Below are 26,785 nucleotides of genomic sequence, written 5' to 3' on the forward strand. Positions count from 1 at the left end.
TAAAAGAAGAAAAGAACATATCATTACCTGATGCACCCTAACAACAACAAAACAAAACTCTATGATGACTAAATGTTCTCATAAATGTGTTTATCCTTTTAAGACAGAAAAAAATAATCAATAATAGATGCGTACGCTACGCTTCTTTATTCTATATTGTTCTGCAGAATGTTATGTCACATTTTGAAATCTCAGTTGCCTTAAAAAATGAAGTCAATCAGGCCTCATTATGAACATAAAGGAATAGCCACATGGGGTCATCTATCTATAGGTCTGTGTGTGAGTCACTACTACCAGTAGGCCACAGATGTATTATTACACATAATGTGTCTTGTTTTGTGCATATTTTGCTGTTAGTTTCCTTTAAGGGTAATCAAACGATAGTATCGGATTACATCTCACTCCATCTTACACATCTCATTCAAGCTTTCAATAGCTTCCTTTCTCTTGATATCTTTCCATTCTTTTGGAATGCCTTCAAACTTTTTGCCATAATGCTTCTCCAGTTCATTTTGAAATGTACAGACAAACCATTTCCAGTATAGCATTTTTTCCCCTTCAGGTTCAATGTTCCAGTTGGCAAACCTTCCACCAGCATAAAAAAACTTTTTGTATGGAAAGTTCTCCTCTGAACTTGATGAAGGGTAGAAACTTCCATCACCTGCAACCTCTGTCGTACAGAAGTTAAATTCCAAAAGAGCGATGAAAACGGACTTCATGCTTGTGACCCTCTAGGGTGTGGGTGTTGGTACAAATTGCCCAACAGAAAGGACACTTCTCCCAGCAACACTTGCACAATTGGTCGATTAGAATTTGATCTGGCCTATTTTGGACATCCACCATGTTGATTGAGAGGCTTTTCAAATCCACCTTCATGGAATCAAGGCCTTTCTTAATCTCCTCTTTAAGAAAATCAAAGTCCTCTATGTCATTGTAGTTTTTGGTGAAGCAGTTGGTGTCAAATCTTAGATCATCTTTTATCACACTGGAAAACTCCTCCAGCCACATGTTCATGTCTCCGTTCTGAGTTGTGACTGTCTCTGTCGCCTCATCCACTGCTTTATTCAGAAGACTGCATATTTCCTCCACATGATTCTGCATGTTACTGAATACCTTGTCTGGATTGGTGGAGATGTATTTCTTAACTTCTTCTTTTATAAATGTCTCCATGTGTTTCTTTGGATCTCTGATGTAGTTCATGTAACTGTCAAAGTTCTTTTGATCTGCCAGCGACTGTAAAATATGTTTCTCCAGGTTCACCCTATTCCCACTGAAGGGAGGGAATCTTTTTTTCATCTCTCCAGGCAAGTGAATGGCAGTCCTGTCATAGACAGCCTGAGCAGCAGAGTCCTTCAGTTTGCTACAAAGCAATTCACCAAGCACAGCGGCAGAAGAGTTTCCTTTACAATGGCCTTTGAACACATTGTAGTATTGATCCTTTTTCTGAAGGATAGAATCCACATCCTTTTGAATGTTGATCTCGTTTATGAAAGGAATAGCTGCAGTGAAGTCCTTAACCCAACCTTCCCAAAGAGCATTGAATGTACTTTTGAGTTCCTTTTCATCCTTTTTCATCGCCTTGTCTTTTAACTCGCAGGCAAGCCTTTTGCTCTCCTGTAGGAGCTTGTTCTCGTAGACTGTCTTCTTATCATCCAGCTTGCTTCGAGCCTTCCTTTGCTGAATAATTTCCTCTAGCTTCTGTTTAGCTCCTTTCAACAGTTCATCATGGAACTCCTTAAATCGTCCTCTCCACTGACCCAATACAGCTTTAACGTTAACGTCATCAAAGTGCTTTTTCATGTTTTCTTCCACTTCTTCACAAGTCTTATCCATTTCATTGGCCAGCTCATTTTGAATATTGTTAATACTGTTTCCATTAACAATTCGGGTGTGGAGTTTGGCTTCAATTTCCAACATGGTTTTCCTTAAAGCCCAGGTCCATTTCTCATACTCTTCCTCGAGTGTTCTGTACAATGACATTTCTTGTGTGTTTTTGAAACTGAAAACAAAGTTTTCTTTCAGCAGGGCATTCCAAAGATCTTGAATGGTGCTTTTGAATTGTGAAAGTGTCATTCCATCAGACTGTGATGCTTTTGAGAGGATCATGTCCTTCAGCTCTTGGATGCTCTCACTATAACCTGGGTTTGGAGGAGCCATGGGTGGCCTGCCTTCCCACAGCTGGGGAAAGTATTTCACATCAGTTTCCACATCAAATGCAATGATATCACTGAAGAACTCTACATCAAACGCTTCCTCTTTGGCAGCTAGCTTGGTCATCTTATCGAGTTCCTCTTGTAGGCGTCTCTTTCCCTCCTTGTTTTTGTCACAAGCGTCAATATCTGTAACATTCTGATGAGCAAACAGAAATTTTGGAGACATCCCAACCCTCTTCATCCTCATGAAGGCCCGAACAGCAAAACGAAGAATGTCTTTCATCTCAGATATATTCTCTCCAAAGATGTTGATCAAAGTCATGTTTCCCAGGCCAATGACAAATTTTGCCAATTCATTGTCATGGTGATAAGTGTCCTGCCCTGCCAGCTCAAGAGCACGCAGTCCTTCAGTGTCCACAACCAGGACATAGTCAAACTGGAAGTCTTTCTGTTTCTCCTCTGACACTTTCAGTAACTGCATGAAGGCTCCTCTAGTGAACCTGCCGGCACTTACTGCAAACTGCAGTCCAAACATTGCATTCAGCATGGTAGATTTGCCACTGCTCTGGATTCCTAAAACTGACAAAACAAAAACTCTCTCGTCTCCGAGTGTCTTGATGACCTCATCTAGAACACTAGTGATCCATGTTAAAGGCACATGAGCTGCATCTCCATCCATCAGCTCCATTGGATGTCCTGCTATCATAAGCTCTGCAGCCAGCTTAGGGTATTGAGACCATTCTCCTGTCTTCTTCAAAGACGCATGAGCTTCATACATTTGTCCTATTTCTCTCAAGATATGCTCAAATCCAACTGTTGCTGACTGCAGTTGCTCTGACATTTTTTCCAACTCCTTTTCCTTCTCCGTCAGCTGATCTGATTTGTCACACTTCTTTTTCAAAGCCCAGACCTCAGACCACTTTGCATCATATGCCTGGTATATTTGATAAAGATGATCTGAGGAGAAGTTATCCAGTAATATTCCCGTCCATTTTAGGAAGTAATGTTTTTCAGTCCATTCCAGAGAATGCAGGTTTTCAATAAATAGCTTCATCAGCTCACTGGAGGATTTGTCTTGTTGTTCTCTTCTTATTTGCTCCATTTCACTTTCTATTTTACATTTGTCTTTCTCCTTCTGTTCTCCTTTGAGGCGGTACAGGTCTTTATTTTTTTTGCACCACTCATGCCACAATTGGCCTTGACATGGCAGGAATATGTCTTTGATCTCTGAAAGCTTCTTTCCTTCAAGCAATTCCAGAATCTGCAGAGCAGCAGATTTCCCTTTTTGGCATGCAGGGTCATCTTCATCTGTTCTGATTTCGGAGACACTTGCCATGGTATCAAGTTGGAATGACGGTGTTGACAAAAGGTTTCCAAGTATTCCTTTCAATTCTTCAGCCACATCTGACTGACTTCTATCCTTCAGACCCATTTTATAATGTCCTGGTCCTATCTTAACTGCAACAGAATCATCATCAGCAAACAGACAAATGAGAGGTTTTGGGTCCTTGCGAAGGTCTGACAGAATTTTCCCACCTTTGTCACCTTTTTCCAGAGTAGGTACAAGGACAACATTGACTGATGCGTTTTTCACCAGCATTTCACGCTGTTTTTCATGTGATACAGCATCTCCATGAAGATTACAGAAGGCAACACAGTCAGAGAAAGCATCCTTGTCTTTGCCAGCAGGGCAGTACCAGGCGATCTCTGCCATTCCATCTATCAGGTAGTGAGATTTGGTGGCTCCTAGACATTTCCTATGAAAGAACGTGTGACGGTCACTGATTATCGTATTCATCAGCTGAGATTTAGATGGTGACTTAGAGCCGAGGCGGAAAAATGACACCATATGTGTCTTAGCTTGGCAGATAGGCATGTTCTTACTTGTGATGGCACCTGATTTATCAGTTACCTTCCAGTCTTTTTTTAGTTGTCTAAATGTCCATAAAGGACACTCAATGTCCCTTGTGAATGGATCAGGCACTAACAAAGGTAAGGCATACTGACACTTTGATAGTATGGTAATCATGTTCTGCCTGAGGAAGCTATCTGAGCAGTGAAACACAGCCATCTGAACATCCATTGGATGGACATGGCTCTGCTTCAGGCTCTGACTAGTGACTACAGGGGAGCTGTCTCTATGGTCTCCTTCCAACAACCTCTGAAGGAATGTATGAGCTACATCTTTCTCAGTTATCTGATCGTGCTTCTTTATAGAAGGGAGGAGTTTCATAAAGTCAGCAGTTGTCAACTTATCTTGATCGTTGTGTTTGAGGTTAAGTCTAGAAAACAGTTTAATAATGACTTCTCTTTGATGTTTGAGGTCGTCTGGGCTGATCTTTTCTGAATTCTTCAGAGATGTGTGTCCTTTGCCAACCTTTAAAATGAACAATCAAACATGTAGAAACCATAGTTAATACATATCCTTATGTGATGTTGATACAATCAGATATGATGAAAATTGTCATTTCAAACTCCATTTTAATGTTAGATTCAATGAAAACACCCGTCCTTGGTTCTGGTGACTGATATTGTCACTCTAATGCTTATTTTTTTTTAATAACTTTTTTTAAATTATTAAAATAAATTTGAAAAGGTAAAAACTAAATCATGTAATCTAAATCAAATAAATGAAAAAAGTAATTGAAAAAACACAGCCCCTCACGTATTAGGAGGACACTATCAATCACCAGTTCCAAAGATGTGTGTTGTAAATTAATCCAACAAGTTCAAATGCAATTTTCAGTTACAATGCTTTTGTATAGGAAGGGGGCGTGTCTAATAAAATGAATGTCAAATATCTAAATACTAAATCAAGCAACTTATAAACTATCTGGGATGAAACACAGAAGCCTGAGTAGACGTTAAAATGACCCCACACATGTTTGAAAGTGAACTAGAAAAAGTGCTCCTCGGAGCACAGGTCTCCGCCAGGGCAGGTAGGTTATTGTGGGGCAGCAATGTTCGGAATTCGGCAATCAGGATGTAATATGAAAAATCGGACGGAACCATCTTGACCACTTGACTATAGAGATAATGGGTACCGATTTGCATGATGTTTGGACACAATTTGTAGGAGTAATATAAAAAAGAAAACTGTTACAAAAATTGGCCTCAAGGTGGCGCTACAATAGGGCAATGTTAAAATGGTGGCATTTGTTCCTCAACGTAGTGCGAATGTGCGAGCAAAGTTTCACTGCAATCGGACGATGCGTTCATGATTTGCGGCATTTTGTTCAAAACGGGCCACTCCTGCAAACTTTAGATGTACATTTTAGTCAATCAGGATGGACTATGAAACATCTAACAGATCCTTCTTGATCACATGACTATAGAGATCATGTGTACCGATTTGCGTGAAATTTGGATAAAATCTGAAGGCTTACAATCAAAAAACGTGTTTTACATAAGTCGGCCTCCTGGTGGCACTATAAAAGGCAGATGTAAAAAATTCAGGGCAAAGGTTTTTCCCTGGCCTCTAGAGAGTGTGCATACAAAGTTTTACACAGATCGGTACAGTTATAGGCAAAAACACAAATCGGCCTGTTATAGCGCCACCATGAGGCTGATTTTAAATGTTTCAAGTAGCATTTCTTCCTTGACGTAGTGGGGATGTGCGTGCAAAATTTCACGGAAATTGCATGCTGTGTTCATGATTTGAGACATTTTGTTCAAAACGGAGCACTCCTGCAAACTTTGGAAGGCAATTTTAGTCAATCAGGAAGGAATATGAAAAATCTGAAAGACCCGTTTCGTTTAATGACTATAGAGATACTGTGTACCGATTTGCGTGCTGTTTGGACAAAATCTGTAGGAGTACTGTCAAGAAATGTGTTTTCCACCAATCGGACTCCTGGTGGCGCTATAACAGGCCCCTGTGAAAAATTTGGGCCAGAGGTTCTGCTCTGGTATCCAGGGAGTGTGTGTGCACAGTTTCGTTGCGAGCAAGCCAACGGTGCCGGAGATTAGCTGTACACAGACAGATCGAATGACGGACGGACGGACGGACGGACGGACGGACGGACAGGGGGTAAAACATACTCTCTCGCCATGCCTTTCGGCCTGGCGGAGACAAATATCCCTTTAGGGCACGGTCACACCGCACTTTTATTTGACCTATGGGGCGGAATCTGCCAATGCTTTGTAAATGCAAATGCATGGATTCGAGTGAAAGATGCGCAAGACCATGAATCCAAAAGCATTGGCAGATTCCGCCCCAGAGGTCAAATAAAAGTGCGATGTGACCGCGCCCTTAAGAAGTTAAGACAATTACTTTGGCAACTTAATATATTTATTCACACTTGTGTGTTTACAGTTGTGTAGAATGTTGTCACTTTAAGTGACTGACATTCTGAACACTGTAGCCCCTCAAAGTGACTGACATTCTGAACACTGTAGCCTTTATTAATGGTATAATGTATAATTACAGACCTATCGCTTTAGCTAGCATACTCTCCAAAGTGCTGGAGAGAATTCTATTGAACTGGCTGGAAATGTATATTGCTACAGTTAATAACCAGTTTGGTTTAAAAGAAAAGATGACACAGATATGTGTATTTGTGCTTTCACACGGCCCACCTATCTGACCACTTAACCTGGCAGCCGTTGTGGTCAGATGGGTGGGCCGCAACTTCCCGCAAGCGCTTTTGAGATTTTCAAGCGAGAACCACTGGTTTAACTAACGCAGCATTACTGTTAATGACAGACAATACAGAAAGGGGACCAGTACAGTACAAAATAAATTAGTTGACATCAGAGCTCATGGAATGTAGCAAAATCAAATCTCATGAAAAATGTACTCTGCGATTTGTGAACCAGCATGAAGTAGCCCCCCACTAGCGCTCAGTAAGTAGAATAAGGTATTCTTAAACCTATGTTCTTTCTCTTTCTACATCCAACCAGTTGAAGACTTTTCAGATTGAGGTTTTTAATGTTTGCTTTTATGAAACATCCAAGGGGTTTATGGAAGATGCTTCTTAACATGTTTTAACCAATTCAAATACTCAAATCTTCCAATAATAACAGCCAATCTCCCAATGCGACGCTTGTAGATCAGCATTTGTCTTTGAAATGCAATATTTGTATTTGAAATGTAGTGGAGTGAAAGTATCGAAAACTAGAAAAAGTGCTCCTCGGAGCACAGGTCTCCGCCAGGTCAGGTAGGTTATTGTGGCCACCTGGTGGCGCTATAATAGGCCAATGTGAAAAGGGTGCCATTTCTTCCTGGGGCTAGTGGGAATGTGCGTGCATTCATGATTTGAGGCCTTTTGTTGCAAAAATGTGTTTTGGTAAATTAGACCTGCTGGTGGCGCTATAACAGGCCAATGTGAAAAGGGTGGCATTTCTTCCTCGGCCTAGTGGGAATGTGCGTGCAAGTTTTCACGGAAATCGCACGCTGCGTTCATGATTTGAGACATTTTGTTCAAAATGGACCAATCCTGCAAACTTTGGAAGCCAACCTTAGCCAATCAGGATGGAATATGAAATATCGGACACATCCGTCTTGATCACATGACTATAGAGATACTGTGTACCGATTTGCGGGATGTTTGGATAAAATCTGTAGGAGTAAATGGGTTTTGCACAAATCGGCCTCCTGGTGGCGCCATAACAGGCCCATGTGAAACATTTGGGGTAGAGGTTCTGAATTGGCATCCAGGGAGTGTGTGTGCACAGTTTCGCAGCGACCGGGCCAACGGTGCCGGAGATTAGCTGGTAACACACGGACAGGACAGGACACACGGACGGACGGACAGGGGGTGAAACATACTCTCTCGCCATGCCTTTCGGCCTGGCGGAGACAATTACAAATACTCAAGTACAGTACAGATACTAAAACAAAATAATCAAGTACGATACTAAAGTGTACTTTGTTACTGTCCAGAACTCAAGTGTACTTTGTTACTGTCCACAACTCAAGTGTACTTCGTAACTGATATTTTGTCACAAAATGCTAAATCTGATTAAAGTTATTATTTGAGAAGTTAGTGGCACTCACGGCGGTGCTTCTCCGGGTCTGGGTGTACCCGGACAGGCCGGACAGATGGTCGGTGGTAGGCTTGGTCCGGCTCCGTTTGGATGGGTTCTTCCCGGCCGAGCCTAGGCTGGTCTCCAGCTTGCTGGTTATGCAGTTCCACCAATAAAGAGACAAAGGATTCAGAAAATGCTTAAATTTAACAACGTATAAACCAGGATCTCATTAGAATGAAAGAGAATTGTACATTTACCGATAGATGGCGTGTAAGCGATATGTTACTGAACAATAACCAATTACAAGAATATAGAGCACAGTAGACTTCCCGTCTCTAATAGAAAATACATTTTCAGGTGGGTTGCCAATTTCATCCAATCAGGAGAAAGTACCCATGTATAAGCTACAAAATTATAGTGTTCCAGTAAAAAAAAAAAATCCCTGCTCATTTCTTTGTTTCATCACTTCCACTTGTACTTGTTTCCTGTATGATTGCTCTCTCCTGACAAGATCATGATTGGTACAATGACCTGAAAATGCATTTTCTGTTTACTAAAGAGCTGGAGAGACAGGGAGACCCCCATCACTGAATAAACAAAAAACAATATAGAGCCAACTAACACTTATTTTAATAAAACAATATCACTTACTGCACCTTCATGTGAGATTTGTATGTGCCATTAGACACGTCAGGAGAGAGGAGATCACAGCCATGGTTATGTATAAATCATTACATCTATCATGTTTGTGTGCTGTGACCCACCTATTGGATTGTCTGGCATTCATGGGGGTCGTGTCGAGGGTTTCCAGCGACTCTGCTCCCCGGCGTTTACGCTCAGAGCTTCGACCCAAAGGGGTGCTGGACTCCTCCGCTCCCAACCGTCGCCTGCATGGGAAAGCATGGATTAAAGCAAAATAAAACCTCACGACTGAAAATGTATGTATGGCCAAGTCCTAATGTGCAATTGACTTGTGAGTCAGTGTGAAAGGAGCCCCCCACCACCCACACTAGTCTGTTAAAAAACAACTGCTGTTCTACATATTGCCAACCAGGTGAAAAAAAATAGAGATTGAGGCTTTAACCTTTGCTTTTATACAAAATATCCTAGACTATTAATTGTCATGGAATATATTGCTAGTTTGACCACTTCAAATAATAACTTTATTTATATAGCGCCTTTCAAAAACAAGTTACAAAGTGCTTTACAATAACAACAGTTCAAATGTACAAATCAGACATTAAATTGCATAAATAGTACAACAGTTCATACTCTAAGAAAAAGCTGTGCAATAGAGGTGAGTTTTTAGAAGAGATTTAAAAGAGGACACTGAGTTTGCCTGCCTAAGGGCCCCAGGCAGTGAGTTCCACAGCCGAGGGGCCCGAACGGCAAAAGCCTGGTCGCCCTTTGTGATAAGACGAGACTTTGGTACCGTCAACAAGGCCCTGCTGGATGATCTCAGGCAGCGGCCTGGCCTATAAGGAGTTAAAAGATCACATATATACACAGGGGACTGACCATTTAGGGCCTTAAAAAAACAAGCAGTAAAATCTTAAAATCAATTCTAAAACTCACAGGTAACCAATAAAGGGCCGCAAGGACTGCTGTAATGTGCTCACCTCTCGTTGTGCGGGTCAGGAGCCTAGCAGCTGAATTTTGTGTCAGTTGCAATCTTTGAATATTTTTCTTACTGATCCATGAATAAAGTGCATTGATTGCGATAGTCAAGTCTGGAGGAAATAAAAGCGTGGATGACCTTTTCTAGGTCTGCAGTTGTAAGGAAAGGCCTGACCTTTGCTAATTGTCTCAGCTGGACAAAGCAGGACTGAACTACTTTTGTTACCTGGATGTCAAAAGACAGCTCTGGGTCAAACATGACACCCAGGTTACGGGGCTTCTTTTTAACAGCTTTGGAGAGGGAACCGAGACTTGAAGTGAGGTTATCAACAATATCTGTGTTGGGGCAGGAGGGGGTGAATATAATTACTTCTGATTTTGATTAATTTAATTGAAGGAAGTTTTTTGACATCCATTGTTTGAGGTCATTGAAACAGGACTCAATGCATGCGACATCTAGCCTGGTATCCAGCCTGCTTCGCTACGTTCGGCGGGCTTTTTTTTCTCTCTTCGTTTCTCAGTCTGGAATGCACCCCATTGACTCGTTCTGCAGAACTACACTGGAACTACATATGTTACGTTAGGCAACGTCGTTGCTGATTGGATGTTGTTCAAACGAATGACGAATCACAACGATCCCACTGTTTTTTTTTGTCCCGCCCCGCACCACAGACCAATCAGAAGCCACGGCACGACTCGAAACGTTTGTCATGTCCCGCCTCCCTTGGAGATAGGAGGCATTCCAGACTGATAAGCGGAGAGAGAGAAAAAAGTCCGCCGAACGTAGCGAATCAGGCTGGATCCCAGGCTATGCGACATCAGTATAGCCCGATTTTATGGGGACATACCATTGAGTGTCGTCTGCATAGCAATGGAAAGATATTTTATCTTTATGCATACTTTGCCCCAAGGGTAGCATATACTGTATATATATATAATAAAATGGGACCCAGGATCGAACCTTGGGGAACTCCGCAAAACAGAGGAGAAGAGGAGGAGGCATCACCTAGTGAAACAGAAAATGACCTCTTTGCTAGGTAGGAGCACAGCTCTCTCTTTAATAGAAAATACATTTTCAAGTGGGTTGCCAATTTCATCCAATCAGGAGAAAGTACTAATGTATAAGCTACAATATTACAATGTTCCAGTAAAAAAAAAATCCCTGCTCATTTCTTTGTTTCATCACTTCCACTTGTACTTGTTTCCTGTACGATTGCTCTCTCCTGACAAGATCATAATTGGTACAACGACCTGAAAATGCATTTTCTGTTTACTAAAGAGCTGGAGAGACAGGGAGACCCCCATCACTGAATAAACAAAAAACAATATAGAGCCAAGTAACACTTATTTTAATAAAACAATATCACTTACTGCACCTTCATGTGAGATTTGTATGTGCCATTAGACACGTCAGGAGAGAGGAGATCACAGCCATGGTTATGTATAAATCATTACATCTATCATGTTTGTGTGCTGTGACCCACCTATTGGATTGTCTGGCATTCATGGGGGTCGTGTCGAGGGTTTCCAGCGACTCTGCTCCCCGGCGTTTACGCCCAGAGCTTCGACCCAAAGGGGTGCTGGACTCCTCCGCTCCCAACCGTCGCCTGCATGGGAAAGCATGGATTAAAGCAAAATAAAACCTCACGACTGAAAATGTATGTATGGCCAAGTCCTAATGTGCGATTGATTTGTGAGTCAGTGTGAAAGGAGCCCCCCACCACCCACACTAGTCTGTTTCCTAAACAATTAACACAATATGTAAAATGATGTTGTTTTAGTAACTGCTGTTCTACATATTGCCAACCAGGTGAAAAAAATAGAGATTGAGGCTTTAACCTTTGCTTTTATACAAAATATCCTAGACTATTAATTGTCATGGAAGACATTCCTTAAAGACGGGGTGCAGTGATTTTCAGTGATTCCCCCCCCCCCCCCTAAAACATAATCATAAGGTATTATGGTTATACAAGGAGGAAGATTTTTTTTCAAAAAAGTGTACAGAAAGTGTTAAAATTATGTTTTTATGTGGACACGCCTCCAGTTTATTAAGTATACCTGGTTCTCACCTTAGCACCTCCTCCACCACCTTAGCACCACCCACCTGTCCTAGTCCCTCCTCCTCCTCATGCCCACACCTGCTGTGTTATGATAATGAGGGGGAGGGCATGTTTTTACTATGTCACTAAAGCGCTGTTTTTCTATTGGCACGTTTGACCCTCAAGGTTTCAGCCTCCAGGAAGAAACTCAAAGTAGTCAGAGAAGACATAAAACACCATAAAAACCCCACCAGTTAATAAAGTTCTATCAACTTCATAGACACATGAAAAACAGAAAAAGTGCAAAACCATGGCACCACCTCTAATATATTGCTAGTTTGACCACTTCAAATAATAATAACTGTATGTACTGTATATAGCGCCTTTCAAAAACAAGTTCTTGTGCTTTACAATAACAACAGTTCAAATGTACAAATCAAACATTAAATTGCATAAATAGTACAACAGTTCATACTCTAAGAAAAAGCTGTGCAGTAGAGGTGAAAAGAGATTTAAAAGAGGACACTGAGTCTGCCAGCCTGAGGTCCCCAGGCATTGAGTTCCACAGCCGAGGGGCCCGAACGGCAAAAGCCCGGTAACCCTTTGTGACAAGGCCAGACTTTGGTACCGTCAATAAGGCCCTGCATGCTGGATGATCTCAGGCAGCGGCCTGGCTTATAAGGAGTTAAAAGATCATAGATATACACAGGAGCCTGACCATTAGGGCCTTAAAAACAAACTTTAAAATCTTAAAATCAATTCTAAAACTCACAGGTAACCAATGAAGGGCCGCAAGGACTGGTGTAATGTGCTCACCTCTCGTTGTGCGGGTCAGGAGCCTAGCAGCTGAATTTTGTATCAGTTGCAATCTTTGACATTTTTTCTTACTGATCCATGAATAGTGCATTGATTGCAATAGTCAAGTCTGGAGGAGATAAAAGCGTGGATGACCTTTTCTAGGTCTGCAGTTGTAAGTAAAGGCCTGACCTTTGCTAATTGTCTCAGCTGGACAAAGCAGGACTGAACTACTTTTGTTACCTGGATTTCAAAAGACAGCTCTGGGTCAATCATGACACCCAGGTTACGGGCATAGCCGCGGGAAGATGTTTTAGGGTATGGGTGCTGTATGCGCAGCTCGTGCGAAGTTTTGCGGTCATTTGCGGTTAGTATCCGTTTTTTTAAACCTTTTTGGGGGGGTTCTGTTACTTTAATTCGGTTGCTTCGGTTCCAGAACACATATTGCACTAAATCCCCCCCAAATAACGACCAACAACAAACAAAAATATTTTTAATAATTGTATTTATTTATTATTTTTATTTTACTTTTTCATTCATTATTTTCAGGGGGTGCTGCAGCCCCCCAGCACCCCTACTTACCGCGGGTATGGTTATGGGGCCTTCTTTTTAACTGCTTTGGAGAGGGAACCGAGACTTGAAGTGAGGTTATCAACAATATCTGTGTTGGGGCAGGAGGGGGTGAATATAATTACTTCTGATTTTTATTCATTTAATTGAAGGAAGTTTTTTGACATCCATTGTTTGAGGTCATTGAAACAGGACTCAATGAATCCGTCATCAGTATAGCCAGGTTTTATGGGGACATACCATTGAGTGTCGTCTGCATAGCAATGGAAGGATATTTTATGTTTATGCATAATTTTCCCCAAGCTAGGGTAGCATATATATATAATAAATAAAATGGGACCCAGGATCGAACCTTGGGGAACTCCGCAAAACAGAGGAGAAGAAGAGGAGGAGGCATCACCTAGTGAAACAGAAAATGACCTGTTTGCTAGGTAGGAGCACAGCCAGTCCAGAGCCACTTCACTGATACCAACATTGGTTTTCAGACGGCTGATCAGAACACCATGGTCCACAGTATCAAATGCCGAACTAAGGTCCAGGAGAATTAAAATGGAGTACAGGCCTTTGTCGCCTGCAAGCAATAAGTCATTTGTGACTTTAACTAAGGCAGTCTCCGTGCTGTGTTGGGCACGGAAACCAGATTGAAATGCTTCAAAGATATGGTTATTTTTCATATGGGAAATGAGTTGTGTGGAAATAACTTTTTCTAAAATCTTTGATAAAATAAAGACAGCTTGGAGATGGGTCTAAAATTACTTTATAGAAGGGTCTAGAGAATGCTTCTTTAAAAGGGGGTAGACAGTGGCATGTTTAAAATAGGAGGGGAAAATACCAGAAGTCAGTGAGCAATTTACAATAGATAAAAGATTTGGACCAACTGTCTGAAATGTAGCTTTTAAAAACCAGGTGGGCATACAATCAGAGGGGCAGGTGGAAGATTTGGAAAGTGCAACAGTGCGTTCCAAAGTTAACAGGGAGATTTCACTGACATCAGTTGGTGCTGAATTTGGACATAAATCAGCATCACTTTCTCTAAAATCAGTGTTAAAATGCTGTTGAATCTCCGCAACCTTGTTTAAAAAGTAATCAAAAAAATCTTCACATTTCTCTGGGGAGGATTCCACGTGCTGACTAGGGGGAGGACCAATCACAGAATTTATGGTTTTGAAAATAACTCTGGGATTATGTCCCTCTTTAGCAATTAGCTCTGAAAAATAAAGGTCTTGCCACCTTGATTTCAGTTTGGTATGAAAACATTAAAACTTTTAAGGAGGCATGGGAGACAACATTTTTTTCCTTTTTCCACAGCCGCTCAGCCTTCCTACGTTTTCTCTTTAAGGACCTTATTTCCTCATTTAACCAAGGCGTCACAGAGGGTTTTGTTGTTTTAAATCTGACTGGAGCTAAAAAGTCTAAAATGCTTGTGCAGGAACTGTTAAAAACACTGACACGCTCATCAACAGAGAGGCCACCTTGTTCATTTCCACTAATAGATTTGTGAGTAAAGATTTCACAAAAACGGGGGACAGACTGTAAAATTTAGAGGCCGGAAGCGGATCACTGAGGTAGGTTTTGGGTTGGGAGAGAGAAGTGGTACCTGAAAAAACACTGCTCAAATCAACCACGTTCACATCGTACAGACACCATGTGAAAGCACAAGGCACAGTGTGTGTCCCTTGTCATGGCTGGGTTGCTTCACATATTGGGTGAAGTTAAAGGAGTCTACAAGTTTAATAAAATCAGAGGCAAATGGAGAGGTAGAAGGGCAGCAGACATGCAAATTAAAATCTCCCTGAATCAGAATCCTGTCAAACTGTACTATAATACCAGATAGCCAGTGGGGGAGGACTCAATGAGGGGAGGCATATTCATCCTCATTTTGTCCAAGACTCCGTAATGAGAAAAATGTCAATATTGTTGTCCATGATAACATTTTGGCAGATAATAGACTTATTTATGAGAGATCTTACATTAAGTAGACATAGTTTTACTGTTTTAGCAGAATTTAGAACAGGTGGAGAGGTATTTATAGTAATGACATTGTTTCTGTGTTGACTGTGAGGTTTCGGTATAGCACGCTGCCTTTTAGAGATCCTAACAGGAATGAGTGGGATTGGGAGGGAAACATAATTTTCAGCATCAGCAGGAGTAGCCTTATCATATGGCTATGCAACCCAGAGCCAGACTGCTGGGTATGGTCCTGCTGGGAAGAGTGTCAATTTAAGCTAAAAGCAATAAGATTAATACAATTTCAAGTAAGTGTTTCTGTCCCATAATTCCTTCTGTGTCCAGAATGAATCAAAATTACTAATAAAATCTACATATGTGGCCAAGCCATAATTTTTCATCCATGTATGCAAATTTACAACACGGCTGAAACGTTCACAGCTCTTGAACATAGTAGGAATGGGACCAGACAAGACACACCTCTTTCCTAGGCTTTTCACTGTATCTGCTAGTGATTCCAAATCAGCCTGTAATTTGTAGCTCTGCCTATCCATGACGTCATTCGTACCGGAGTGCACTATGACAGTGTGGACAGAGGGGTGTATATCGATGAGGACAGGAATTAATTCAACAAAATCGACCTGTGAGACAATATGTAATTGCGCCTGGAAGTTTAACAAATCTGATGATAGAGTCACCAACAATTAGAACCTCAGGTCGCTTGGAATTGTAACTATAAATAGAAAGTTTGGTATTATCAATGAGTTGTGACAAGCTAATTGAGTCCAGGTGGGCTGGGTTTGTAGTCTCCTGGACTATCGACTGTGACGACGGAGGCATGGAGATACAGTAGCATTTGGGGGCAATGAAGGAGGAGAGTGGGTTTGCTGGTATTAACGTGGGACAGACGAGGACGTTTATCCCCGGTCACATGCGTGCGATTTTTATTAATAATTAATTAAACTACTATAAAACATTAGTAACAACTCTACCAGCCTCCAGTGGTGGAAAATAGCAGATCTACAAGCTCGCAATGCCTTGCGCTTGTAGATCTGCTATTTTCACATGGTTACATGGTATGTTTTATAATAATAATCGAAATCTACAAAGTAATTAGTAACTAAAGTTTTCAAATAATTGTAGTGGAGTGAAAAGTACAATATTTGCCTCTGAGATATAGTGGAGTTACTGGAGTAGAAGTAAAAGTATTAGAAATTGGAAATACTCGAGAGTCAAGTGTAAATACCTCAAAATTGTACTTAAGTACAGTTCTTGAGCACATGTACTTAAAGACGTATGCCAAAATCCATTTGAAAAAAATGCTTTTCACTGTTCTCAGGTCAAACATTGATATGCAATTGATTGCGATTAATTAATTACAAAGCCTCTAATTAATTAGATTTTTGTTTTAATCAAGGCCCAGCCCTATAAGAAACATCTAGAAATAAGATTTGAATGGCATTTCAAACCATTTAGGCATGTGGTTCAAATCTAATGTTCAGAAATCAGTTTCCATGTGTGTGCATTTCTTCTTTTTTCCCCAGACTTGATCAAAACCAAGCTGATTCCAATATGGAAGGGCCAAAAAAAAAGAAAAAAGATTTGAGCTGCCATTCTGAACACAGCCTTAAAACAAACTAAACATATCCTTAAAATAACATTTCAACTGGAGGTGCCATTACCCTGTTGAGTTGAGCGAGTCGTCAAGGTCACCGTCAGAACTATTAGTCTGTCTGGACTGAATAGTTGGAACCCCTAAGTGTGCCGACTGTGTCGCTCTCTCAAAGGAACGCTGAGATAGATGTAAGAAAGAAGAATAGAAAATGGTTAGAATCTTTTTTTCATACTCCCTGAAAATGCTAGGACTTACGCAATTGTCATGCTCAAGAGTTGATATTAGCAAAAACTCCTGAAACTGTGACGGTCACATTTTTTACTTTTGACTTTTTTACTGCTTTAAATATAGACACATAAAATTGTTGTCTTATGGCAGTCTAAATTGAATACTGCACTGTGTATCTAGTATATACAGTATATATATATATATATATAGGCTACAGTACATGCAAAGTAGAGGAGCAAGATATATCACACTGGGTCGTCGTCATGTAGCGTAACAGGCTCCATACACCACACTATAAAAATTAAGACTTTGAGAAACCGAATGTGCATACTCTATTTTTCCTTTGCGTTTACTTCTGCCCTGCACCTGACACTTAAAATGTTGGCTGTGTGTGGTTACTCATTTATCCTTTTGCTGAGAGAGATGCGGGGACCCCAAGTACGTAATGTATCATATTGTGTTGCATGTTTGTGTATTAAAGAATCCCCGTTAGAGGTTGCATATTAAACTTTTCCAGAGATAGCTTCATAGACTTGTTGTTTGACAGCGCTATCAGTTTTGTGTAAATTAATGTTTTTGGTTTGTTTACACATTAGCTTTTCTATTAATATGTTGGTTTTATGTTAGTGTGTATTTAACCACGTAACCCCTCAATACTTACAGTACTCTGTACTTAGTCTGCTCTTTTTCCCCCAAACCTATTTGCCAAAAATAGAGGATCTACAGTACAAGCCTGCCAACGTGTCGCAGTGAGACGCGTTGTCAGCTTGTAGATCGGCTACAGTCACACAAAAGGGGAAAAATCACACCCTGTGTGAAGGTAGCGGCGCCTTTGATACATTTTGTCATCGATATGTGTTTATAATGTGTTTATAGCCATGTGTCACGTGAAGCTTGACCAATCACTTTGTTGACGTACGCACCTGACCAATCAGAACGTTGACGTACGCACACGGACAAAGTCAGATATGGAGCAGGATCCAAAGTCACTACTAGCTGGAGTGTAGATAGAGACCAGGTTTGGCAACCGGGTAAAAAAAAAGTTGTGCCGTGCTGCGAGCTTGTACATCTGCAATTTTTTTTTTATTGCTGCAAAATATCGAAGATACTTGGAAAATGTGTAATAATTATCTGGGAATCACTGGCAAAAGCATTTTCAGATACTGTAGAATTCATTAGGACTGTTTCATGTTTTCCCCATTTGGGATACCATATACGTTTAGTGACCTAACTCCATGAATATGTCTTGCTATGACAATCCATGTCAGAGTCACTACAAAGTAAAGGGAACATTCTACATATATACATTTTCGCCAATTGTAGGTACTGTATCTAAAAACTGAATCAAGCAACTTAAAAACTGTCTGGGGTGAAACATAGAAGCCTGAGTAGACGTTAAAATGACCCCAAACATGTTTGAAAGTGAAATATCCCTCCAACCAACATTTTGAAGGTATGTCATCTTACCTTATCCTTTTTCTCTCTGCCATCACTGGAACCTATTTGGATTCAAAATGAAAGAATGAATGGGTGAATGGAATGCACAATGTATGTAAAGCGCTTTGAATAAAAGCGCTATATAAATGCACTATTTATTATGTATCTCATGCTGTTTTATTTCAATGTATTTTGTGATAGCTCACGCTTTCCTGACAATCTTATATCTTCTCTCTATCTTTATCTTTTATTCATTGTAATATTGTTGTATTAAAGTAAACATAAATATTTCTCTAACTCTACACATTATAAAGTCAAGTATTATAATATTACAATAATTACTAGGCACTGGCGGACATTTTGCTAACACATCCTATGCATCCCATAGTTCTAGTTGTAAAACTGAAAAAAAAAATCATAATGCTTTATAATCATTGTTATAATATATATATATATATATATATATATATATATATATATATATATATATATATATATATATATATATATATATATATATATATATATCATCCTCGACAGATTCCCAACATGTTTTCAATTTTTTTGGGAACAAAAGTCTCCCCCCGCAGTAACTAAAGTTTTCAGATAATTGTAATGGAGTAAAAGTACAATATTTGCCTCTGAGATGTAGTGGCGTAGAAGTAAAAGACAATTAGAAATACTCCAGTAAAGTAAAAGTACATCAAAATTGTACTTAATTACTTTACACCACTGGACACAAGCCCAAATAGTCCATGAGCCAGACAAGATTTCATTATCGAAAATGTACTACAATTTCAGAAAACTTGTACGATAAGTCATTGTCTTCATGTAAGTAATCAACTGGGGAAGTTTCACTATGATAATTTTTTTTTTTAATTTTGACATTTTTTCATCTGTCATGTACGTATGGGGAAAATAACAAAATGTGTGATAAATATGAAAAAGCTGCTCCTGTGGAGAGGTTATCATATATTTATTTACTTATATTGACCCTATAAAGTATTTAATATAGGTATGGTTTTGCCCACTCTTTCGATGATCATTGCTCAATTTTGGGGCTCTGGCTCATGGATTAAATAATCAACTACACATTAGAAACAAGCCGAAAAAAAACCTGCAACCCGCAACTACCAATATTTACAAGCAACTATGCAGAAAAAGAAGCCCAATGTTGCTTATAATAAGTGGACATGGCAACACTGCTGCTGCTCCGCTCCGTTAATAACTGCATGTCGCACACGGACAGAGAGCGGCAGAGACAGGAGCTCCTCTACAAGACGGACGATGTTACTTAACAACTTTCGCTGTTGTCATAATTATGAATGTTTCTTAAATGTAACTTTCAAGTGAAGTTTATGGGGGGAAACTTTATGGGCTGCGTGGTGTGTCTCAGCGTGGCCAGTCTGACACACACACACACACACACACTCAGGCACGCGCTGAACACAGACACATTGGGTGGTATGGCCGCGACTATACGTTCTTAACTTTCTGTGTGCAGAGCATGCACTTAAACTTTATTGTTGATCATGCGTTACATGATGAAAGAATTTGTTTTCGCATTGGTAGGTCAGGAAATAAATAAATAAATTAAAATTAAAAATATATATATGTATTTTTTTTTTAAACTACATTCGAATGTCAATTTTAGCATTCAAATGTTATTTTTACAAAACTATTGTTTTATTTCATCACGCAAACCGGTAGACATTATCTCTATAGTCAGGTGATCAAGACGGATCCGTTTATTACTGTGCTGGATTTTAATATGCATTCATCATGTTCAGTTGTGAGAATGTGTTTTTCTTAACTTGTGTAACATTAAAGTATTGAAAAGAGTAATAAATGTTTGTACCTGTCTCCATTGTATCAGGAACAGAGCTGCTGGAGTCTGAACCTCTTCTCCGTTGTGTTGTCATCTTCTCCAACTAGCTTTCATCTCTCAGCTTCAGCATCAACAGCTTTGAGACAGAAAACAGGACATTAACAGCTTTGTTTTATTTTGTTCTACTTAAACTGTGTATAATGGCTCATAATGTGATGAAGGCCAAAGGATATCTGAGCTCAATGGATGACATTACAAATCGTTTCCCTCATCAGTAAATATTATAATAAATAATAATATAATAATATAAAAATACAAAAAATAAAAATATAAAAACTCAACAATAAATGGCAGACTTGCAATCTGTTAACCTATCTTTTTAAAATCTAAAGGTATGCAAATAAATATTAAGATGTTATTATTATGGTTATAATAATCATTTTATTTATATATATATATATATATATATATATATATATATATATATATATATATATATATATATATATATATATATATATATATATATATATATATATATATATATATATATATATATATATATATATATATATATATATATATATATACACATACATATATATATACACACACACACACACAAACATACACACAAAATGATCATGATCGTGACAGTGTTCAAGACTGGTACCTGGCTGTAAGGAGTTCTGATGATCCTGACGATGCAGAGGAATTCAACCAAACGTCACGCCAAAGCTGCAGATAAACACAGTTAAATGGGTTAATATTTACTATAATGCTACCATACAACATATTCTGTGTAGTTTGATATGACAACATTAAAACATAGTCTGTATAGTGATGACAAATACAAAAACACTGCTTTGCAGAACTAAGAACAACATTTAAAAAACGTACCTGATTCACTCTCTCTTGTCCGTGTCTAAAGGTGCTTGTTCTTGGTCAGTGTGGAGTGTATCATCTCACTGCTGATCAGCAGAGTATATATACACTGTAGGGACCATGAACGCTGACTCAGTGAAGGTAATTTCTTCATACAACTTTAACCTCTGTACTTTCATAGATCTGATATCATCTGATATGTGACATAATATTCCCCTATTATATTAGTGATAGATCTATAAAGTGATAAGAAATGTAGGTGGTAGATTTCCATGAAACCATGTGGTTTCAAGGGAACAGATATAAGGGATCAGCATAATTCATATCAGTAAAACAGTTTAACAGGTTGACAGTTTCACATATCTTGGACTCACACTGGACAACAGACTTAGATTTGATCAACACATTACATCTATCCATAAACGTTTTCAGCAAAGGCTTTATGTGATCCGCAAGTTAAGATCATTATCTGTTGCCCCTCATCTTCTGTTATTACTGTACAAAAGCATCATTCAACCCATTTTACTGTATTGTTCCGCATGTTTTTTCACCATACTGTCCATGCCTAACAGGAACAAACTTTACAGTATCACCCGGATTGCCTCCAAAATCATCGGACTTCCCATACCCACACTTGCTGATATGAACAATAAGGCCATCACACGCTTAGCACTCTCAATAACAAATGACACTGATCATCCCCTGTATCGCTACTTTGACCTCATGCCATCTGGTCGGAGATACAGAACCTTAAGGTGGAAAAAGGTTCTTTTTAGCAGGAGTTTTGTCCCCTCAGCCATCGCGGCATTAAACCAACTGCCCCGTCCATAGGAGGGTTTTCTGTGTACAGTGGGGTCCTCATGTCTTTGTCTTGTGATATGTTGTTTCTGTTGTCATGTTTTTATGTTGTTTTGTTGTGAACAGACCTTGTGAAGACAATTTTCCCCTTGGGGACAATAAACATTATTATTATTATAGGCTATAAAATACAGTCATGGTACAAAGTGCAGTCACTGGGGTGAACACCCAAAACTCTGTACTAAACCATACCTGGGAATATGTACACCCAAAACTCATTTGAACTAAACCATATCTGTGAATATGTACGCGCAAAACTCATCTGAACTAAACCATATCTGTGAATATGTACACCCAAAATTCATCTGTACTAGACCATATCTGTGAATATGAACACCCAAAACTCATCTGTACTAGACCATACCTGGGAATATGTACACGCAAAACTCATCTGAACTAAACCATATCTGTGAATATGTACACCCAAAATTCATCTGTACTAGACCATATCTGTGAATATGAACACCCAAAACTCATCTGTACTAGACCATACCTGAGAATATGTACACCCAAAACTCATCTGTACTAGACCATACCTGAGAATATGAACACCCAAAACTCATCTGTACTAGACCATACCTGAGAATATGAACACCCAAAACTCAACTGTACTAGACCATACCTGGGAATATGTACACCCAAAACTCATCTGTACTAGACCATACCTGGGAATATGAACACCCAAAACTCATCTGTACTAGACCATACCTGAAAATATGCGCACCCAAAACTCACTCACTGCCTCAACCCCCAGACAGCCAGGCTTTTTAGTTTGGGGTGTATAACTTTATAAATCAATTTCACCACTTTTGCACTAAAATATTTTTATACAAGAATCCATTTAATGTATGGGAGGCCTTAGGGATGGGTCCTACCTCCGGTATGGGGTATCTCGAAGACTAAAGCCCTTTTTGGCTGTTTGTCACATCGGTGTGTGAATGTGCGTGTGAATGTGTGTGTGAATGGGTGTGTGAATGTGCGTGTGAATATGTGTGTGAATGTGCGTGTGAATGTGCGTGTGAATGTGCGTGTGAGTGTGCGTGTGTGTGTGTGTGTGTGTGTGTGTGTGTGTGTGTGTGTGTGTGTGTGTGTGTGTGTGTGTGTGTGTGTGTGTGTGTGTGTGTGAATGTATGTGTGAATGTGTGTGTGTGTGTGTGTGTGTGTGTGTGTGTGTGTGTGTGTGTGTGTGTGTGTGTGTGTGTGTGTGTGTGTGTGTGTGTGAATGTGTGTGTGAATGTGTGTGTGAATGTGTGTGTGAATGTGCGTGTGAATGTGTGTGTGAATGTGTGTGTGAATGTGTGTGTGAATGTATGTATGTGTGAATGTGCGTGTGAATGTGTGTGTGAATGGGTGAATGTAATGCACTATCTTAGTGCAGTTATTTATGTTGTTTCACGTAATAATAAATGTGATAAAATCTAAAACATGTGCGTATTAAACCCAGCCTGCCTGAAATATTTGTCAAATATTATAGTCGTTGATTATATAGTCGTTGATTTCTGTATATTAAGGAGTAAACCACTTTAAAAAACTTTAACTTCTAGTCATCAATGGTAACTAAAAGGTGGAAAAACTATGATTTTAGGTCAAAGATACAGTAGCAACCAATTATAATCATCCTTTGTTAATGTCAGTGTGTCAAACTAAAGAAGTCACATGTGTTTGACAAATGAATGTTACTGATGATGTGTCACATACGTGATAAAGTCTGAAACATCAGCAGTTTTCTTATTACAACATGATGTTAAATATTATAATAAAGATAATAACTCAGGTCAGTGAAAGGTCCTTATCATAGTGTTAGGCTCAATAAAGTTATCATTCACTCTTAATGTCTAGACTTTGTTCTTCCTCCTTTCTGGACTGTGGGTGAAAGCAGGTGACATGGTGTCCTCAGTGTGTGTGTGTGTGTGAGTGTGAGTGTGAGTGTGAGTGTGAGTGTGAGTGTGAGTGTGTGTGTGTGTGTGTGTGTGTGTGTGATATCATCTTGAACAACAGCTGTTTCCCTGAACCACCGCCCGCTGTTAGTAACACAGCTACTGTATTTGATTATTATAAGGCTAAATACCAAGACGTGTACCCACCACTAAGCCCTTGGCCACGCCCCCTTGGCATGACGTCATTGAAAACATAGAACCAGGTTACCTCCCAGAAACCTGCAGGTTCAAAGCAGAGGAGGTAGATACTGTTCTGATTTCTCTGCCTAACAACAAAGCTAGTGGCTCTGATGGATTAACCTACAGTATGAGACCCTGAGAGCTACTAGACCCATGTCAACACAAACACTTACAGATATTTTGAATCCTGCCTGATTAATGAGCGAGTGCCTGACTCCTGGAAAGGTGCCCTCATTTATAGGACACCAAAAAAAGACAATAATCCAGATGATCCCTCCACTTGGCGCGACATCTCCTTACTCCCTACCATATACAAAGTCTTTATGAAGTGCTTGCTTGCCCGCATCCTACCATGGCTGGTGGACACAGGAACATTCTCCCCACACCAGAAAGCATATATCAATAGACAGGGAATGAATGAGCACGTATTCTGCATAAAAACAGGAATAGATGATTTCAAACATGAATCCTCTAGATTTTACACTGTGTTCCTGGATTTCAGAGATGCGTTTGGCACACTCTCACATAAGGTGATGCTGAATGCACTGGAGGAAATACATCTACCTCAGCCTTTTGTGAATATTATCTCTAATGTGTACCAAGACTCATTTCTCCAGGTTATCTGTGGGCAGCAGCTCACAGAGCCAATTTCTCTGAAGGTGGGAATAAAAACTGTCTGTCCATGGAGTGCCGTGAATTTTATCCTAGCCCTCAACCAATGGATGAAGTGGATCCATCAGTGGGCTCCGCCGCACATCCGGTCCCCAAACCCCGTCCAGGGGTATGCTGACGATGTACAGGTGTCATCTAGAGAGGAGGACGTCATCACCAACATGCTGGCACGCACCGATGAATTCCTCCACTGGTCCGGGCTGGAGGTGAAACACACAAAATGCGCCGTGCTCCATGAACGCTGCAGCGGTGGCAACCGCTGGTACAAGGCCAAGAAAGACAAGCCTCCTCCTTTCTAATAATGGGCCAACCCATCAGGGTGTATTCCCGTAATGAGACCTACCCATACCTGGGCCATAACTTAAGTTCAACATCGCTGGCGGGTGGGCGGAGCAAGTTGAGGATCTCACTAAAGAGTTTCACCATCGCCTCAACCTGATCGATCTGTCCCCCCTCCCTATAGTCATGAAACTCCAGGCTGTGAGAGAAGTGGCCCTGGCAAAGATACTGTACTACAGTACATCTATTTGCCAATGTACACATCCCACAAAAGGCACTGAGAGACATGACAAATAGAACTGTCCAGCTGGCCAGAAAATGGGTTGGCCTAAACACACACTCCACACGAGACATACTCTTCCTTTCATATAGTCCATGAGCCAGAGCCCCAAAATTGAGCAATGATTATCGAAAGAGTGGGCAAAACCAAACCTATATTACATTTCTCATAGGGTCAATACGAGTAAATAAATATATGATAACCTTTCCACAGGAGTAGCTTTTTCATGGTTATCACACATTTTGTTATTTTCACCGTACGTACATGACAGGTGAAAAAATTACAAAATTTAAAAAAGAGTTATCATAATGAAACTTCCTGAGTTGATTACTTACATGAAGACAATGATTTATCGTATTACAAGTTTTCTGAAATCGTATATTTAAATATGCAAATTAGGCATTAGGAAAATATGCCCAAATTTGCATACCTTTCCTGAATCAACAATTAATTAATGGGAATGTGTGTGCAAAAATTCACGGAAATTGCATGCTGTGTTCATGATTTGAGGCATTTTGTTCGAAACAGAGTACTCCTGCAAACTTTGAAAGACAATTTTGGCCATGGAATATGAAAAATCTGAAATGAGCCGTTTCTTTTAATGACTATAGATACTGTGTACCGATTTGGGGGATTTTTGGCCAAAATTTGTAGGAGTACTGTTCAAAAATGTGTTTTGCACAAATCGGCCTCCTGGTGGCGCTATAAAAGGCCCATGTGAAAAATTTGGAGCAGAGGTTCGGCTTTGGCATCCAGGGACTGTGTGTGCACAGTTTCGCTGCGATCAAGCCAACGGTGCCAGAGATTAGCTGTACACAGACAAGACAGAATGACACACACACGGACGGACGGACGGACAGGGGGTAAAACATACTCTCTCGCCATGCCTTTCGGCCTGGCGGAGACAATAACTCCCTAGGGTTCAGGAGGAAAGACTCTGGAAAACTGGACTCACAAGACAAGGGCTTTGGGGTCTGGTCTGATTGGCCAGATCTCAATGACCTCTGCCACTGGACAGGAGTCCAGTTAAAATGGGCAAAAAACAACACCGAAGTGCCCATCTCTGATGGACTAATTACAGACCCCAGTGTGGTAGTGGAGGCTACTCTCTCCCACCAGGGAGGGGACATTAGACTACAGCGTGGTAGTGGAGGCTACTCTCTCTCACCAGGGAGGAGACATTAGACTACAGTGTGGTAGTGGAGGCTACTCTCTCTCACCAGGGAGGAGACATTAGACTACAGGAACACACAGCTAGAAGGGTTCTGCTTGATATGAAACAGACTGAGGCCAAACAACACTGGCGTGGACTTCCACTGCAGGGAAAGTTGGCCTGTGTTGATTCCGCTGATCATTCTGTTTCACATTCTATGTACAAAAATGCTGTAATTGGGGAGGATGTGTTAAAATTCACCATCAAAGCAAGAATGCAAGTATTACCAACCAAGTACAATCTGTCAATCTGGTATCCTGACATCCATAGTCCGCTCTGTAT

The 26,785-nt window shown here is 40.2% G+C and overlaps 2 protein-coding genes across 2 annotated transcripts in view; both read right to left on the reverse strand.

The window, feature by feature from the left end:
• The window catches only part of LOC311063175 (hatching enzyme 1.2-like), a 157,227-nt gene that overhangs the window by 85,625 nt on the left and 44,817 nt on the right, over positions 1–26,785 (reverse strand). The gene's annotated exons all lie outside the window — the stretch shown is intronic.
• Positions 685–20,293, reverse strand: LOC311063794 (interferon-induced very large GTPase 1-like; the record flags this gene model as incomplete). The annotated part of the gene is made up of 6 exons (XM_084083394.1): positions 685–4,530; positions 8,152–8,272; positions 8,888–9,010; positions 9,543–9,598; positions 9,967–10,076; positions 20,230–20,293. 6 exons carry the CDS (start codon positions 20,291–20,293, stop codon positions 685–687), a joined length of 4,320 nt encoding a protein of 1,439 aa, XP_083939520.1.

This window comes from Gymnoscopelus microlampas (assembly GCF_963454915.1).
Source record: "Gymnoscopelus microlampas genome assembly, chromosome: 16".
Lineage (NCBI taxonomy): Eukaryota > Metazoa > Chordata > Actinopteri > Myctophiformes > Myctophidae > Gymnoscopelus > Gymnoscopelus microlampas.